The 16606-nt window shown below is 45.3% G+C and overlaps 1 protein-coding gene across 1 annotated transcript in view; it reads right to left on the minus strand.

Annotated features, from left to right (window-relative positions):
* The window catches only part of CIZ1 (CDKN1A interacting zinc finger protein 1), a 35630-nt gene extending 25403 nt beyond the window's left edge, over nucleotides 1-10227 (minus strand). The window contains exons 1-2 of the mRNA XM_081179137.1: nucleotides 9920-10227; nucleotides 7185-7306 (exon numbers count right to left, since the gene is read on the minus strand). Coding sequence (XP_081035263.1) covers nucleotides 7185-7306; nucleotides 9920-10011 — 214 coding nt within the window. The 5' untranslated portion in view covers nucleotides 10012-10227. The remainder of the gene's footprint in view (nucleotides 1-7184; nucleotides 7307-9919) is intronic.
* Between the last annotated feature and the right edge of the window lie 6379 nt (nucleotides 10228-16606).

A 16606-nucleotide genomic window follows, 5' to 3' on the forward strand; every position in this document is an offset into this window, starting at 1 on the left:
GAACAAGCCGTTTGTGGTTTGGTCACTGCGCCCACGCTCAGGACCTCCTCCTGCTGCTTTTATTTGTATGCCGCCTTTCCATAGCGAAGACTCTGCTCAAGGCGGCTTACAACATGAATCCAAACTACAAGAAAGAAGATTCCACCTAAACATTAGGAAGAACTTCCTGACAGTAAGAGCTGTTTGACAGTGGAATTTTCTGCCAAGGAGTGTGGTGGTGTCTCCTTCTTTGGAGGTCTTTAAGCAGAGGCTTGACAACCATATGTCAGGAGTGCTCTGATGGTGTTTCCTGCTTGGCAGGGGGTTGGACTCGATGGCCCTTGTGGTCTCTTCCAACTCTATGATTCTATGAAAAGATTTACACAACTGCAAACATAACAGAAGCAGTAATACACAATACAGTCATACCTCGGGTTAGATGTGCTTCAGGTTGAGCGTTTGCAAGTTACGCTCCGCGGCGACCCGGAAGTAATGGAGCGTGTTACTTCCAGGTTTCGCCACTCGCGCATGCGCTCAAAAATGATGTCATGCGCAGAAGCGGCAAAACATGACCCGCGCACGCGCAGTCACGTCTTACGTTTTACTCAGGATGCGTACGGGGCTCCTGAACGGATCCCGTTCGCATCCAGAGGTACCACTGTAAACAAAACTCACACAATCACTGTGGAAGTACTCCAAATCAGTTCACGGCTCAGATCCTCTAAGGTCAGTTCAGGGCTGCTACACCCTTGCATATATTGGGTTGTAGACAACCAAGTTCTAGGCAGAGTACAGCCACCGAAATTAAAAGACCCAGTTAGTCATTACTATCCATTCCAGTGGGTCTACTCTGAGTAGGGTGAACATAGAATACAGCCCACGTTCTCTAAGCAGCTACCCCCAAAAGCCAACAACTCATTATTTATATAATGCAGACAGATGTAGATACAAGTACACAGCGCTTCAGCTGAAGAATCTGTATCTGAAGAAGTGTGCATGCACACGAAAGCTCATACCAAGAACTAACTTAGTTGGTCTTTAAGGTGCTACTGGAAGGAATTTTTTTATTTTGACTATGGCAGACCAACACGGCTACCTATCTTCAGCTGAAGGTGTTTAAGATGTAATGATTAAATGGGCACAGGAAATCAGCCCTGAGTGCTCACTGGAAGGACAGATCCTGAAGCTGAGGCTCCAATACTTTGGCCGCCTCATGAGAAAAATGTGTCCTTTTATTTAAAATGCATCTCTGGGTTATTTGTGGGGCATAGGAATTGGTTCATTTTTGTTTTCTTTTCAAAATATAGTCCGGCCCCCCACAAGGTCTGAGGGACAGTGGACCGGCCCCCCTGCTGAAAAGGTTTGCTGACCCCTGGCTCAAAGGCTTGGTTAGCTCTCTAGAAACCACACCTCCAATTCTGCTACAGAAAGGGGGCGGGGAGAATTACACACTCAGCTTACTAGTTTCCACTGCTGAAACCACAGGTTAAAACACCCGCTGAATTATTCACTCAGATCTTTCTCAGATACCAAGTATCTAGGCATCAAGTATTCTCAAACGTAACCCAAACCTTGCAGTTGACCAGGAAATTTCAGAGGACTGTCAGTGCTCAGGCAACTCTTTATTACAGAAGGTAATGTGATTATCAATTGCATAACCCCTGAATAATCAACTCCATAAAGAGGAGAGCTCCTGTTTTTAAAAAAGAAAAGGCTATAAGGACATGCATATTTATGCGCACACATACATAGGAAGAGGGAGATAAAACAAAAATAAATGAAATTTTAAAATAAATAGGATATTAGTCATATTCCGATCACCACTCCCGCACCAAAGGAACTGCAAATCTGTAGGATAAAACATACTTTTATACGTATGAATCAGAAAATGCAACTTCCCTTTCATTTTATCACTGTTGGCACCAGCTTACCCACAGGCAGCTGATAAATAATCAGCATTCCTCAAACACCCCCAATTGATTTTTAACTGATTGGAAGGTCAGTGGCTCTGAGGATCTGAAAAGGAACACACTCCAAGCCTTTCATGGAGTTTCCCATCAGCCACTGAAGCTGTGCTGCAGCACTTTTCCTGCACTGACCCCTGGGATAACACAGCCACCTCCCCAGAGAATCTCAAAGGGCATTATCTCTTATCTCTTCTAAAGCGATAAATAGAAACTTGGCTTGTACAGTCGTACCTCGGAAGTTGAACGAAATCCGTTCCGGAAGTCCGTTTGACTTCGACAACCAAGGTGCAGCTTCCGATCGGCTGCAGGAGCTTCCTGCAATCAATCGGAAGCCATTTGGCTTCCAAAGAACGTTTGTAAACCGGAACATTCACTTCCGGGTTTGTGGCATTCGGGAGCCAAAATGTTCAAGTCGCAAGGCGTTCGGGATCCAAGGCACGACTATACTACAGAATAGCTAGGACTGTGCCCTCCTGACTTTATTGGACTCCAAATATCTGCAGACCCAACTAGCATGGCTAACGATGATGGGAGCTGGGAGTCTAGCAACATCTGGAGGGAATGCCGCATGGAGCACTTATAGAGGTTCTCACCTGTATGTCCCCAGATGTTGTTGGGCTACAACTCCCATCATCCCTGAGCTCTGGCCTTGCTAGCTGGGGGTGATGGGAGTTGTAGTTCAACAACATCTGGGGACCCATAGGTTGAGAAAGGCTGACTTAGAACATGTTTCAACAGCCAATGCTAAATTATTTAATAAAATTTATACACAGCTTGTTTGTTTTTAAAAAGAAAAACCTTAAAGCCGTTCACAAAAAGATAAAACCATAAAATTGGAGGGGAGGGAAAATATGATACATCAAAACATACAAAAAGTTAAAATATTCAAACAAATTATATTTCACACCACGCTTTCTAGGCATCTAGGTAGGCTTGTCTAAACAATAACGTTTTTAGCAGGTGCGGAAAAGACTACAATGAAGGAGCCTGATTGATATCAATGGGCAGGGAGCCGCAAAGTGCAGGTGCCGCCACAATGAACGATCAGAGTTCTTACAAGTGCGTAATAAGCATCATGGGGCACCTGCAGTAGTGCCAATTCTGCCAATCGAAAGCTGAGTGGGCACATGAGTGGGGTAAGGAGAGATTGTAGCTATTACAAATGATTTAAAAAATGGTTTTAGATGTACAGGTGTGTACAGGGAAGGTGGACGTGGTTGGCTCCAAACAGCCTGGGAGGGCCAATTCCGCCCGTGCGCCAGAGGTTCCTCGTCGCTGTGTTAAGAGTGTGAAACTGGGACCAGGGGTGTAGCATCATGCGTAGCATTTTTCTGGGGAGCGTGGTGCCCTCCCCAAGCCAGCCCTGTGCTGCTTTGCAAGGCTGGGGTCATTCCAGCCTCACAAAGTGGCTCAGGACTGGTGTCTCCTCGGCAGCGGCAAGGGCTGGACTGTGCATGCTGGGCTCCGATTGTCACTGCCAGGGAGATCGAGATTCAAATCCCCTGCTCAGCCACAAAGCTTACTGAGCTAACCTTGAACCTCATAAGAACCTAAGAAGAATCTGCTGGATCAGGCCAATGCCCCCCCCCCCCCGCTTTTATTTATTAACGTTCTTATGTTACATATGCATACACTGTCATATTACATTACAGGGCTTATTATATCATAACTTCCAACATGTATACAAAGTTTACATACAAAATTTATATCCTTAAAGAAAGACAAAAAGACAAAACAAAGACAAAAAGCTATTCCAAAATCATATATGTACCAACACTACGGACTTCCTGTCAATCCCGTTGTATATTCCCTTTTTTACAAATGAATGTACTCTTTTTATTGTAAATTTCTTTACATTTTATCTATTACATTCCCGTATCAATATGTACCCTTAATCTTATTTCTCAACTCAATTTCTCTCCAATGTCAATCGAATGCTAGCATAGATAGCGAACCATTACTGTATTTTTGAACATATATCTTATATCTATCCCAGGCCAATGGCCCTCCTAGTGCAATATCCTCCTCTCACAGTGGCAGCCAGGTGCCGATAGGAAACCCACCACCGCTCCCAGTATAGGAAAAAATCCCAGAGAACTCAATGGGACTGACTTTTGGGATGACATGCATAGAATTGCGCTGTCAACTGCTAAACCAGAGAGGAGGAACATGTGGCACTCCCAACTGTTCCTGGACTGCAACTGCTATCATCCCCAACCACTGGCCATGCTGGCTGCTGAGTCCACCAACTTTTGGAGGGAGATAAGTTTCCTCTCCCTACTCTGAACCTACCTCAAGAATAAAATGGAGTAGGGGAGGAAACCGCACTTGCATCCCTGAGCACCTTAAAGCAGTGGCTCTCAAAGGGTGCGCCATGTTGGTGTAGCAGGAGAGGGTGGCAAGGGTGGCAGAAAGATTCAAGGATAACCAAAGAAATATTTAAACACTTCAGTGAAGTATCAGTATCAGCAAAGCATAGTATAGTATAAAAATTATTTTTTGTGTGGATATACAACCATAAACTCCACACTTCTCTTCAAGAACATTGGCTACTCTTCTACAGATCTCCTTGATATATTGTTGTGAACAATTATGAAAGATGAGAAAAGAGAAAGGCTTCTTTGTGTTAAAGAGATGAGTTTTTCTCAAATTAAATCCCTGACCATTAGGTCCAGTCGTGGCTGACTCTGGGGTTGCGGCGCTCATCTCGCTTTACTGGCCGAGGGAGCCAGCGTGCAGCTTCCAGGTCATGTGACCAGCATGACTAAGCCGCTTCTGGCAAACCAGAGCAGCGCATGGAAACGCCGTTTACCTTCCCGCCTTACCTTACCTATTTATCTACAGTGGTACCTTGGGTTTAGAACTCAATTCGTTCTGGAGGTCCGTTCTTAACCTGAAACTGTTCTTAACCTGAAGCACCACTTTAGCTAATGGGGTCTCCTGCTGATGCTGCGCCGCTGCTGAGTGAATTCTGTTCTCATACTGAAACAAAGTTCTTAATCCAAGGTTAGCGGGTTAGCGGAGTCTGTAACCTGAAGCGTCTGTAACCCAAGGTACCCCTGTACTTGCACTTTGACATGCTTTCGAACTGCTAGGTTGGCAGGAGCTGGGACCGAGCAACGGGAGCTCACCCCATCGCGGGGATTCAAACCGCCGATCTTCTGATCTGCAAGCCCTAGGCTCTGTGGTTTAACCCACAGCGCCAGCTGCGCCCCTTTCTCAAATTAGACCTAGTCTAAATGGGATTACCTGGCAAAAGCAAGCTCACACCTCTTACTGAGTTTGTAGACATGCTTAATATGAGGCCCATAATTATATTTTGGGAATGATTCATGTTCTTATGTAGCTGCATTGTTTTATACTTCCTGGATGTTCCATGATCATATTATAAAGTAGCTGTGTTCTATGTTATAAATCAAGCACTGCTAGGTGTTTCTTTTTGTTTCCCAATGTATTTTTTACCAATAAAAAAATCAGTGTGGCGTGAGCAAATTTTTATTCTGAAAGTGTGGCCCAGAGAAAAAAGTTTGAGAACCACTGCCTTAAAGAATGGGATAAAAAAAGGAATAAAAACATGATCTGAAGACACAGAGCACAGCTACTTTGCAAGAGCTCAGAATCTGATTAGTACCTGGGAAAGAAGGCTACCTACGAATCTGATATAGGATGCCTTTTTTTCATTGACAGAAAAAAGCAACATGTAAATAAGGGTAATCAGTAGGAGCAGCAAATAGACATTTACCTAACCTCCCAGCAGGTGAGTTGCTGCTGCTTATCAAGAGGGGGTGGGGAAAGTGGTTGGGAGGTCAGCACAGTGGAAACATAGCAATGGACATCCTACCTGTGTATTTGCATCTTGGTGCCCTCCCCACCACTGCCTCACTCTTCCCTGTCCCCAATAAACAGAAGTTACTCACCTGCGAAGCACCTCCTCAAAATAACCACTACTCTCCTGCCCATTACTGAACTCAATCAGTTCATTCACTCTACAGTGGACCCTCCGGATACGAATTAAATTCGTTCCAGGGGTCCGTACTTAACCTGAAAAGTCCGTAACTGGAAGCGCCACTTCTGTGCATGTGCACAGTGCGCAGAGCGCTTCTGCGTATGCGTGCGACGGGATTGCCAAGTTCACAATATGAAAGTTAAGTATCCAGAGTAGTACATAACTCGAGGGGCCGCTGTATTTCCAATACAGGTAGGTAGTCATGTTGGTCTGCAGTAAAAGGTAAAGGTAAAGGGACCCCTGACCGTTAGGTCCAGTCACAGACGACTCTGGGGTTACAGCGCTCATCTTGCTTTATTGGCCGAGGGAGCCGGCATACAGCTTCTGGGTCATGTAGCCAGCATGACTAAGCCGCTTCTGGCAAACCAGAGCAGTGCATGGAAACGCTGTTTACCTTCCCGCCAGAGCGGTACCTATTTATCTACTTGCACTCTGACGTGCTTTCGAACTGCTAAGTGGGCAGGAGGTGGGACCAAACAATGGTAGCTCACCCCGTCGCGGGGATTCGAACTGCGATCTTCTGATCTGCAAGCCCTAGGCTCACTGGTTTAGACCACACTTGCAAATGTTATGTGAATCTTTGTCCTGCCCTTTTGTAACCCACAGCGCCACCCGCATCCCTTGTTGGTCTGCCATAGTCAAAACAAAATAAAAAAAATTCTTCCAATAGCACCAAAAGAAGATATCTGAAGAAGTGTGCATGCACACGAAAGCTGATACCAATAACAAACTTAGTTGCTCTCTAAGGTGCTACTGGAAGGAGGTTGTTTTTTTTTAAAAAAAAATGTATTTCCAATGTTTGGGTGGTGAGTGCGATTACTTATGTACCCAGAACAGCACCCGCCACCCAGAACAGGGAGGCACCAGCAGCTTTGTGGGGAACCCCAATATTTGTGAAAGAACAAAGAACATTTGGGTGGCTTATGAAAACTGAGCATGCTCGGCAGCAGCAGAATGCAGACTAGCTATTGAAAGGAGTGGTTGGGGTGGTGAGACGTGGAATAGAGTGGCTGGAACAATGACCATTTTGCTGCAGGTCCTACCTGGGTAGTTTTAATGTCTTAAACTGCCTTGGGAGTCACTGCCCCCCCCCCAATAACAGAGAGGATACCCAAGTAAATAAAAACCATCCAGTCTGACAGTTTCCCAAGTATCCCAGCATGCATTGCTCAGCCTCTTCCGCATCAATCCTGCAGGGTTCCTATCCCAAAGCAAGAGGGCAAGCGCTATACCTTGCATCTGCTGGATGAGCAGGGCCCGCTGGAGCATGGGGTTGGCGTTGAGGAGCGAGGCTTGACTAGTAGCTCGCAGGTTCAACATCTGCTGCTGCTGTTGCTGCGATGGTATCACACACCTGGGAAGGAAGGAGGTAGAATCAGATCAGCAGAAATCCCAGGACAGAGAGCGGTTTGCTCAAGAAACCTAAGGCAACATTAGGCAACTACTGTTTTTGCCCAAAAACAGTTCCCTTGAAGTGTGAACCAGCCAATTTATGGAATGTTAACTGTACAAATAGAGTTAATGAGCACGTTTTTGGTACTATGTGTTGCATCCAGTTAAGTTGTACTCAAGGTAGACACACTGAAATGGATAGAACAAGGTTAGTTATGCCCATTATAGTCTTGGGTCTACTCTAAGCAGGACTGACACTGGATACAACCCTCTATGTGTGCATCTGCCCTAAGTAATTCTCTCACAACCTTTGCATCGTTTTGGAAGCACCACTGACACTGTTTTAAGCAGCCTTTCAATGTCAGGATTAAGCAGGTTCAGAATAATTTCATTCAACAAAGTATAAGGAAGCTGGATTCAGAGGATGCCTGACAGATGCTGGAAGGCTTGGTTCTGGTTATTATTATTTTACTATTTTCCCCTCCTTGAAAAAAAGAGGACACCCCATAGGACATTATATACCCCTTTTAAAAGGCAGCTTCAAATGTTACCAAGGAGCATGTGGATAGATTTGGGGGTTGGGGTTGGGGGGTGAGGCGAGAGACTCTACTTTAGGAGAAACACCTCTGGAAACAGCTCAGGTACTTGGCACTAGTTGAACAACTCCTTTGGATGCCATATGGCACAGGCAGGGGGACTTCTGGCTAGCTGGATCTATTTCCTTTTCTATTAAGAGTCCTAAAGCTCCAGAACCTGGTGAGAAAGGAATGCGGTAAAATTAAAGAATAAGGTGCCTCTGAGCACATTATCAGTCTAGGAATTTGTTTTGCATTCCAGAACTGAACTGACTCTCAACAACCCTTTCACTCATGTCCACGCTTAGCTACCCCAAGTTTTCTTCAATTCAGCACCCTAATTATATCATTATTATGTACATGGTGAAACCATATCATACCATATCATTCAACATGGGGAAACCATGTTGTCAAGTGTGAGTGTGAGTGTGAGTGAATATGTGTAAGAAATATGCCTGTCTGCAAGCTTAGGGACAAACTTATCAATTTTGCAGAACTACAGCTCATACCAAAACCTTTGCTTAGGAAGAGGGAACAGTGTTTTTATATTTTATAGGGGTACAGTGGTGCCCCACAAGACGAATGCCTCGCAAGACGAAAAACTCGCTAGACGAAAGGGTTTTGCGGTTTTTGAGCTGCTTCGCAAGACGAATTTCCCTATGGGCTTGCTTCGCAAGACGAAAACGTCTTGCAAGTTTGTTTCCTTTTTCTTAACACCGTTAATACAGTTGTGACTTGACTTCGAGGAGCAACTCATAGAATGCGGTGTGGTAGCCTTTTTTGAGGTTTTTGGTGATTTTTGAAGCTTTCCCAAAACTTTCCCGACACCGTGCTTCGCAAGACGAAAAATTCGCTAGACGAAAAAACTCGCGGAACGAATTAATTTCGTCTTGCGAGGCACCACTGTATATTTAAACAGACGGATGTGTGCGCAACATTATTATGGGACAGTGTTGACATGGAGATGCTTAAGAAGGCAGGTCCACACACAGTCCATGTACCTAGAAAGACTTCCACAATACAAACACTTGGGTGGTCCTAATTCCTTTCAGAACCTGTTCTTACAAGGGACTTTTTTTCATCCTAATTTTCCAAAAGCTGCCATTCAATACCAAGATGTGGCCGAGGAGACTCCGTGAAATTAGTGAGACCTGCACACCAACAAAACACTTGACAAACAACAACATAGCTTGGCTCTTGCACAGGAGAGTTCCCCAGTGGATTGTGTCCTAGAACTGTTAGCAGTAGGCCAGCCAACCCTTTTCAGTTTTGGGTAGTGGGAGGGTTTGTTTTTATGTGGAGTAAAGAACAAGCTGCTTTGTTTGCAGGTGGGGAGCTGAACCAGGAGGGGGCTTACGCTAGAAGAAGCTTGGAATATTGAAAATATTCTTCCTTACGGTGTGTGTGGTGGGGTTGGAGGGTAACGAAATAGCTAAATATATTTTTTGCACCATGAACACTGCTAGGCCACAGGTAATTATGCATGTGAAGATTCTTGGACCTCAGCAATATATGCCAGCAGGAGTTGTGAGACCTGGCACCAAAGCTAAAAAATGTTATTATACAAAGCAAGCGCGCGAACACACACAAACACACACACACAATCTTCGTGCATGTGCTGAAGCTTGAGTTCATACAAAAATTGTTAGGCCCGCTCACATAGCTGGGAGCAAGTCCCATGGAGTGCAATGGGGCTTACTTCTGAGTAGGTCCACTGTAGCCTTAGTCCCTGAAGTGCAGCAAGGCTCGCTTGAGGATACAGTTTAAATACATATGTACTGTATTTACATTTAAAACACATGTTAAAAGGGCTAGATATGAAATGCAAGTGAATTTCGAGGCAGGAACGCTTCAGGAGCAAGGTGCAAAGCAGATGCAGTCACGCCAGCAAAAACTGCGCGGAGGGCGGAGGAGGTTTGCAAGGGAAGAAGGGGTGTGGAGCAGGCGCCTTTCCCTTGGAGCCAGGCCCACGATCCCCGGCCTCGGGTAGAGGGTCTTACCGGCTTGCTTGCTGCTGCTGAGGCTGGTGCTGAAGGAGGTGCTGGAGCTGCAACAGTTGCTGCTGGAGCTGCTGCTGTTGCTGGTTGAACATGGCTGGGGGTGGGGTTAAAAAAAAAAGCGGCCCCCCGCTCCGAGACCCCGGGGTAAAACCGGAGCAGGAGGCTCCCGTTCGAGAAGGGGAGCGGAGCTAATCGTGCTGCTCTGCAGCGGGAGACCCATTCATTGCTTTCGAGCCGGCGGCTCGCGTGCGGGTGCGTGGGTTTCCACCATCGCGATCACGGGACACCTTGTGGGTGTGTTTGGGGTGGGGGGCGGGGAGGTGTCCCCACCCCTTGCACGTACCGGAGAACAGTGATGGTAACCACGCACGCGCTCCAGCGCATCCTTTCGCAAATGCAGAAGGCTTCAGTACCGTACTTATTTATTTTTCCTGTAACAGTTAACGTTCTGAAATATGCAAGAGAGATTTTTAAAAAAGAAATAAAAGTTTATTTATTGCATCCTTTTGCAAACGGGGTGGGCGGTGAGGAGGAGGCGGTCGCGGCGGCAGCAGCTTTGTTTTCTTCCTAAGGTGAATCTTCTGAAATGCGCATGGAAAATGAAACAAAATTCAGTAGCAGAAAAAATATTAAAAATATTAAATGCAATATATAATCACTCATGTCTGCACTCTGAAATAGCTTTTTAACAAACAGGCAGTTAAAAGTTAGTTGCTGGGTAGTTCTTCCTTTTTTCATCAGCAGAGGAACATATGAGGGTGGTTTGGAGTGAGCTATAGCATTGGTACATTTGGCTCACAGCTCTGACAGGCAGCACTGGTACATTCTGTCTGCACGGACTGGCAGCAGTTTTAATATGGGAGTTTCCCCAGAGCTTTCTGCAAATGCCATCTATTGTATGCAAGGCAGGTGAGGTACTATTGATTGGTTCCAACAATTTTTATTTCATTTTATTAACGGGTTTTGTGTTTGCAGGGTCTTTAAAAATAAAATAAATAAAATAAATCATTTGGTCTTCTTCGATTGTGAGTCCCTCTGGGAAAGAACCATGAGCATTTAGAAAAACTGTTGTTAAGCTGCTCTGCATGGGACACAAAACAGAATGTAGTTTATCTCTGTGCCATCCATCCAGCAGATTCTGTGGTGGCATCCTAAAAGCATGAAAATTAATCTAATAAAATCTAAATTAATAAAAGACAGCACCCACCAAAACAAAATTACCGACCACAAGGCAATAAAATAATATAAAAGTTTTTTTTTATTGAAACTTTTCAACATACAATAAAAAAATTAATCTAAATAAAAGGATGAAACAAAAGAAAAGAAAAGAAAGAAAGAGAAAGAAAGAAAGAAAGAAAGAAAGAAAGAAAGAAAGAAAGAAAGAAAGAAAATACAAAGCCCTCCATCAAAGGTACAGTGGTGCCTCTGGTTGCAAATGGGATCCGTTGTGGAGGCCCGTTCGCAACCTGAAAAGAATGCAACCCACATCTGCGCGTGCACGGGTCGCAATTCACCGCTTCTGCGCATGTGTGTGACATCATTTTGCGTGTCTGCGCATGCGTGAGTGGCGAAACCCAGAAGTAACCCTTTCTGGTACTTCTGGGTTGCCGCAGGATGCAACCTGAAAATGCGCAACCTGGAGCAAACGTAACATGAGGTATGACTGTAGTTCTTAATCCTTGTCTCTCACAAAAGGGGGTGGGTGGGTCCAGTGGCGGAACAAGCCAATCGAGCGCCTGGGGCAGCGCCCATGCCCTGCGCCCAGGGGCAGGGCCAGCCGCCTATGGGGTGGAGCCAGCGGGGGCAGGACAGTCCGTGGGGCCTCCAAGGAATCTGCCTGCCTTCTCCCACTCAGCCGCCCTACACCTGGGGGGGAGGCAGCGGGTGGACCATTTGGGGCAGCATGGAGCCTGCGTGCATAAGCCACCATGTCTCTCCCAGGAAATACATGGGGCTTGGGCACGCTGCTGGCCCCGCAGTGAGTGATGCCCAGCATTTTGTCACCCCCTCAGGGGTGACACCCAGGGCCGACCGCCACCCCTTCCTCCGCCCCTGGGTGTGCCCTCCCAGCTTTCATCTGGGAGCTTCACTTTTTCCTCTCAGCCTCCCACCCTGAGAGTTCTTCCCTGTCTCTCACACAGGGTCCTTCATCAGCCCTCCTGTTAATTAATGCCTCTTCTTACTTCAGCAGTCAATTTGCATTCTGGGTGAGAATTAGTTGGCACACAAGTCATAATTCAAAGTACAGTCGTACCTCTGGTTGCAAATGGGATCCGTTCTGGAGGCCTGTTCGCAACCAGAAAAGAACGCAACCCGCATTTGCGCATGCATGGGTCATGATTTGCCGCTTCTGCGCATGCGTGTGAAGTCATTTTGTGCGTCTGCGCATGCGCAAGTGGCGAAACCCAAAAGTAGCCCTTTCCAGTACTTCTGGGTTGCCGCAGGACGCAACCTGAAAATGCTCAACCCGAAGCAAAGGTAACATGAGGTATGACTGTAGTTAAAAGAAGGGGGTTTAGCTGATTTGATGTCATGATAGCTAACTTTCAAGGCTATTTTGGGGTGAAGGTGGTTCTTTGCTCCAAGTCGTCCCCCCACATCCAAAAACTTCTGTCTCCAGTATAATGAACAGCTTTCTGGGGACATTTTGGGGACGGAATTTGGGGACAGATTTGCAAATCTAGGGACTGGCCCCAGGAACCCTACCACAGGCGCCAAAAATGCCTTGGGCCAGCCCTGACTTTGGGCAGAAACTCAGAAGGATGAATAAGAGAGTTTACAAAGAGAGCAGAGCTGGCTTGCCACATTTTGAAGTTAATAAGGTAATACACATTATCTGCAAGACCATTCATTATAAAATCTAAAATTGTGCTAAGTGATGTTCAGTTCCTTCAGACTAATTTATGGAGTTCAGGGCATCATCACCAACTTATTTGTATGCTGCCTTTCCATGCTCAAGGCGGCTTCCAACATAAGATTTGCATAATTACAAACATAATGGAAGTAGTCATAAATAACAAAAGATCAAAAAGTACACAACCGGATCAAACAATTTCCACAAAAGTCATAATATGATCCTCAGCCCAAGGGTCTGTTCACCAGGCCTAGCTTTCACCTATTTATTTCTTAAAATTTATACATTGCTGGGTTGTAAAAACCTTAGAGTGGGTTTACAAAAACATGAAAGAAAATTCACAGCCGTACAAAAGTTTAGAATGGATTAAAATTACCTCAACTTTAGAAGCATTTGGGTAGGCTTGTCTAAACAAGAATGCTTTTAGCAGGCATTGAAAAGAGTAAAGTGAAGGCGCCTGCTTGATTTCAAGAGGCAGGGAGTTCCAAAGGGTAGGTGCTGCCACACTAAGCAGTGAAATTCTTACAAATGTGGAGTGGGCGTTATGTGGCACCTGCACTAGAGCAAATACCAGCAATCACATGTGGGGTAAGGTGATCTCATAAGTAAGCTAGTCCCAAGGTTGTTAAAGGCTGGAGGCGGACCACCTAAGGTGATTGTGTAATAGTAGGGCCAGGCCTGCACATACAAGAGTGGTGTTTCAGGCACCACTTCTCAATATGATTCCCATCGTATTGAAAGGCCCAACTCTGGCTGGTGGGCTGTTTTCTGACTCAGCCTGTCTGTCTGTTTAGCCCAGAAACTCTAAACTAAAACACCCAGGGAAATGTGACTGTGGGCGTGTGGCGGGAACTAGGCCTGCATCATCTCTAATGGAGGAACCAACTTGGGGGTATTTGCATCTTTCTTTACAGGGAACAAGGAGGCCCTCTCTCCCCTGGGATTTCCTTTTTAGCACTGTGGGAAGTTGTCCGTGGATAGAAACTGACAAAGGACTTCAATATAAGGGTAACCCTTTTATTAGCGCGTTTGCAAAAGCGGACCCTCCGTACCCGTGGATACGAAGAGCCCCGATCGGGCATAAGCACAGCAGTTTTATCCCTAGCTGCCGCCCCTCTTTTGGAGGCTTGGCTTACAATCTACCTATCAGAGTTTAACACATTTCTAATACATTGTTCAATCTACTCTATTCATATTTACTCCCTTCTCAGTGTGGGCACCCCCCCTTTGGCTCTCCCTTTCTGGCGTACGCGACTGTGTTATCTTGTATACATGTCTAGCTCTCAAGGCTGAGTTTGAGGCACGTCCTTTCTGTATGCTTTCATTGTTTCCCAATCTCACAGCACCTTTGAATTAAGGGCAGCTTCTTGTGTTTTAAACACCTTCCCTGCCCATCAGTCTGGAACATGGGTAGGCAAACTAAGGCCGGGGGCTGGATCCGGCCCAATCGCCTTTATTATTATTATTAATTTATTATTTATACCCCGCCCATCTGGCTGAGTTTCCCCAGCCACTCTGGGCGGCTTCCAATCAAGTCTTAAAAACAGTACAGCATTAAATATTAAAAACTTCCCTAAACAGGGCTGTCTTCTTAATCTGGCCCGTGGACAGTCTGGGAATCAGTATGTTTTTACATGAGTAGAATGTGTCCTTTTATTAAAAATGCATCTCCGGGTTATTTGTGGGGCACAGGAATTTGTTCATTCCCCCCCTTCAAAATCTAGTCTGGCCCCCATGAGGTCTGAGGGACAGTGGAAAAAGTTTGCTGACCCCTGATCTGGAATCTCACCCTATTACTGATCCTTCTGTCTGCAAACCAATAGGCCTTTTTATGCACCTACATCTGAGCAGGGTTATCAGTGGGGTGAGTGACCATATGTTCAGGGTGGGGACCACAGGAGTACAGTATAATAAATGGCTAAAGCATGATGTGTTGAAGAGAGACCAGATGGTAACCCAGAGCATTGTGTTGGTTTTTTTTGGAATAATTTGGACTGAACCCTAAGTACCCACTGCAGATGGTAATTTCCACGAGGGGAAGGGAACCATCAGGAATCTTGGGATGCTTGTTGCTGACATAAGAAAGGCACACAATCTGATCTCCTTACTGCCAGCAGGCCAGCCCCAAACCTTTAGGAAGTGTGTGCAACTGAGCTGTACAAAGTGTCCCCTCTAAAAGGAAGAGTTACGGTAACATGCTATAATAGCCTGAAATCTTGACATAGTTTTCCAGCATGTTACCAGCACCTGCCCCCAGAGAAATATTGATATGGCTTCTATCAGCAATAAGCTTATTTTACATTAAAAACAAAAAAAGGCTTTAATTGCAATTGCACAATATGCAGTGACAGCATACGTTTTACTTAGGAAAAAGTTAAAGCAGATTAAAGGCATTTTCGGAGTGTCATGATTTGGGTGGAATTCAGTCACCTATCGGGAAATTTAGGTTGTTTTGTTTGTTTGTTGCATTTCCATCCTACCTTTTTCTCCAGGGATCTCATTGTGGCGTACATGGTCCTACTTCTCCTCACTTAATCCCCACAACAACCCTGGGAGGTAGGTTAGGCTGAGAGGCAGCAACTGGCCCAAGGTCACCTGATGAGCTTTAGGGGCATTGTGCAATTATATTTTTGTATTTTTTGTATTTATTGGTTTTCACATATTACATTACAATACAGATGTACCAAAACCAACACCATTTCCTCCCCATCCCCCCATACATTTATATTTCCTCAACCAATCATATTATTTTCTCCTTCCTCCCACTTCCCTCCGCCCCCCTCGATTTCCTCCACATTATACTGTACAATTTACAGTAATCTTTGCATTCTACAATCTTCTCAAATCATCTATATATTCTTATTATCTTTCCTTACTATTTTTTCTTCCATCCAGTACTTCACATTTGAATCTAGGCATATTAGGGTATCTTTTTTTGAGCAATATTTTGCCATATATTCATCAAAACATTTCCACTCCTTTTTTAATTTTTGATTTGACTGATTTCTTATTATAGCAGTTAATTTTGCCAAAATTAAATATTCATTTAGTTTACAAATCCATTCCTCCTTTGTAGGTATAGTTTGTGACTTCCACTTAGCAGTAATCACTATTCTAGCAGCTGTACTTGCATATAGAAAAATTCTTGTGCAATTATAGTTCATTGGGTGGTCTTGCACAATGAACCCACCCAACCACAACCTGACGTTTTACAAAAAACAAATGGCAGAGAAATGTGCAGGAAAGTACAGAATAATGATTTGATTGGACACAACTTGGTTTCACCTTCCTGTGAACAAATCAGAGTGAAAGCTTGGCATGTGGCTACCACAAGGGAAGACCCACACCATCGGATTCATATTACTGTTTGACCGTGGAATGGACTCCCTTGGAAAGTGGTGGGCTCCCCTTCTCTGGAAAGGTTTTAAGCAGAGGTTGGATGGTCCTCCCCTGTCAGGGATTCTTCAGCTGTGATTTCTGCATTGTAGGGGGTTGGACTGGATGACCCTTAGGGTCCCTTATAACTTTATACTTCTACTGTATTAATGTTTGGTCTCCCTGCAAGCATACCAGGATGAATGCTGAACAAACAGGTCATCTGGAAGTGCTCTGCACCTCAGTCCCACTGTGGACATGAAAGGGCAGGACAAAGATTCACATAACATTTGCAGGTGTGGTCTAAACCACAGAGCCTAGGACTCGGCAATCAGAAGGTCGGCGGTTCGAATCCCCGCGACGGGGTGAGCTCCCGTTGCTCGGTCCCTGCTCCTGCCCACCTAGCAGTTCGAAAGCACGTCCAAATGCAAGTAGATCAATAGGTACCACTCCGGCGG

The sequence above is a fragment of the Podarcis bocagei genome (assembly GCF_964188305.1).
Source record: "Podarcis bocagei genome assembly, chromosome: Z".
NCBI classification, from domain to species: domain Eukaryota; kingdom Metazoa; phylum Chordata; class Lepidosauria; order Squamata; family Lacertidae; genus Podarcis; species Podarcis bocagei.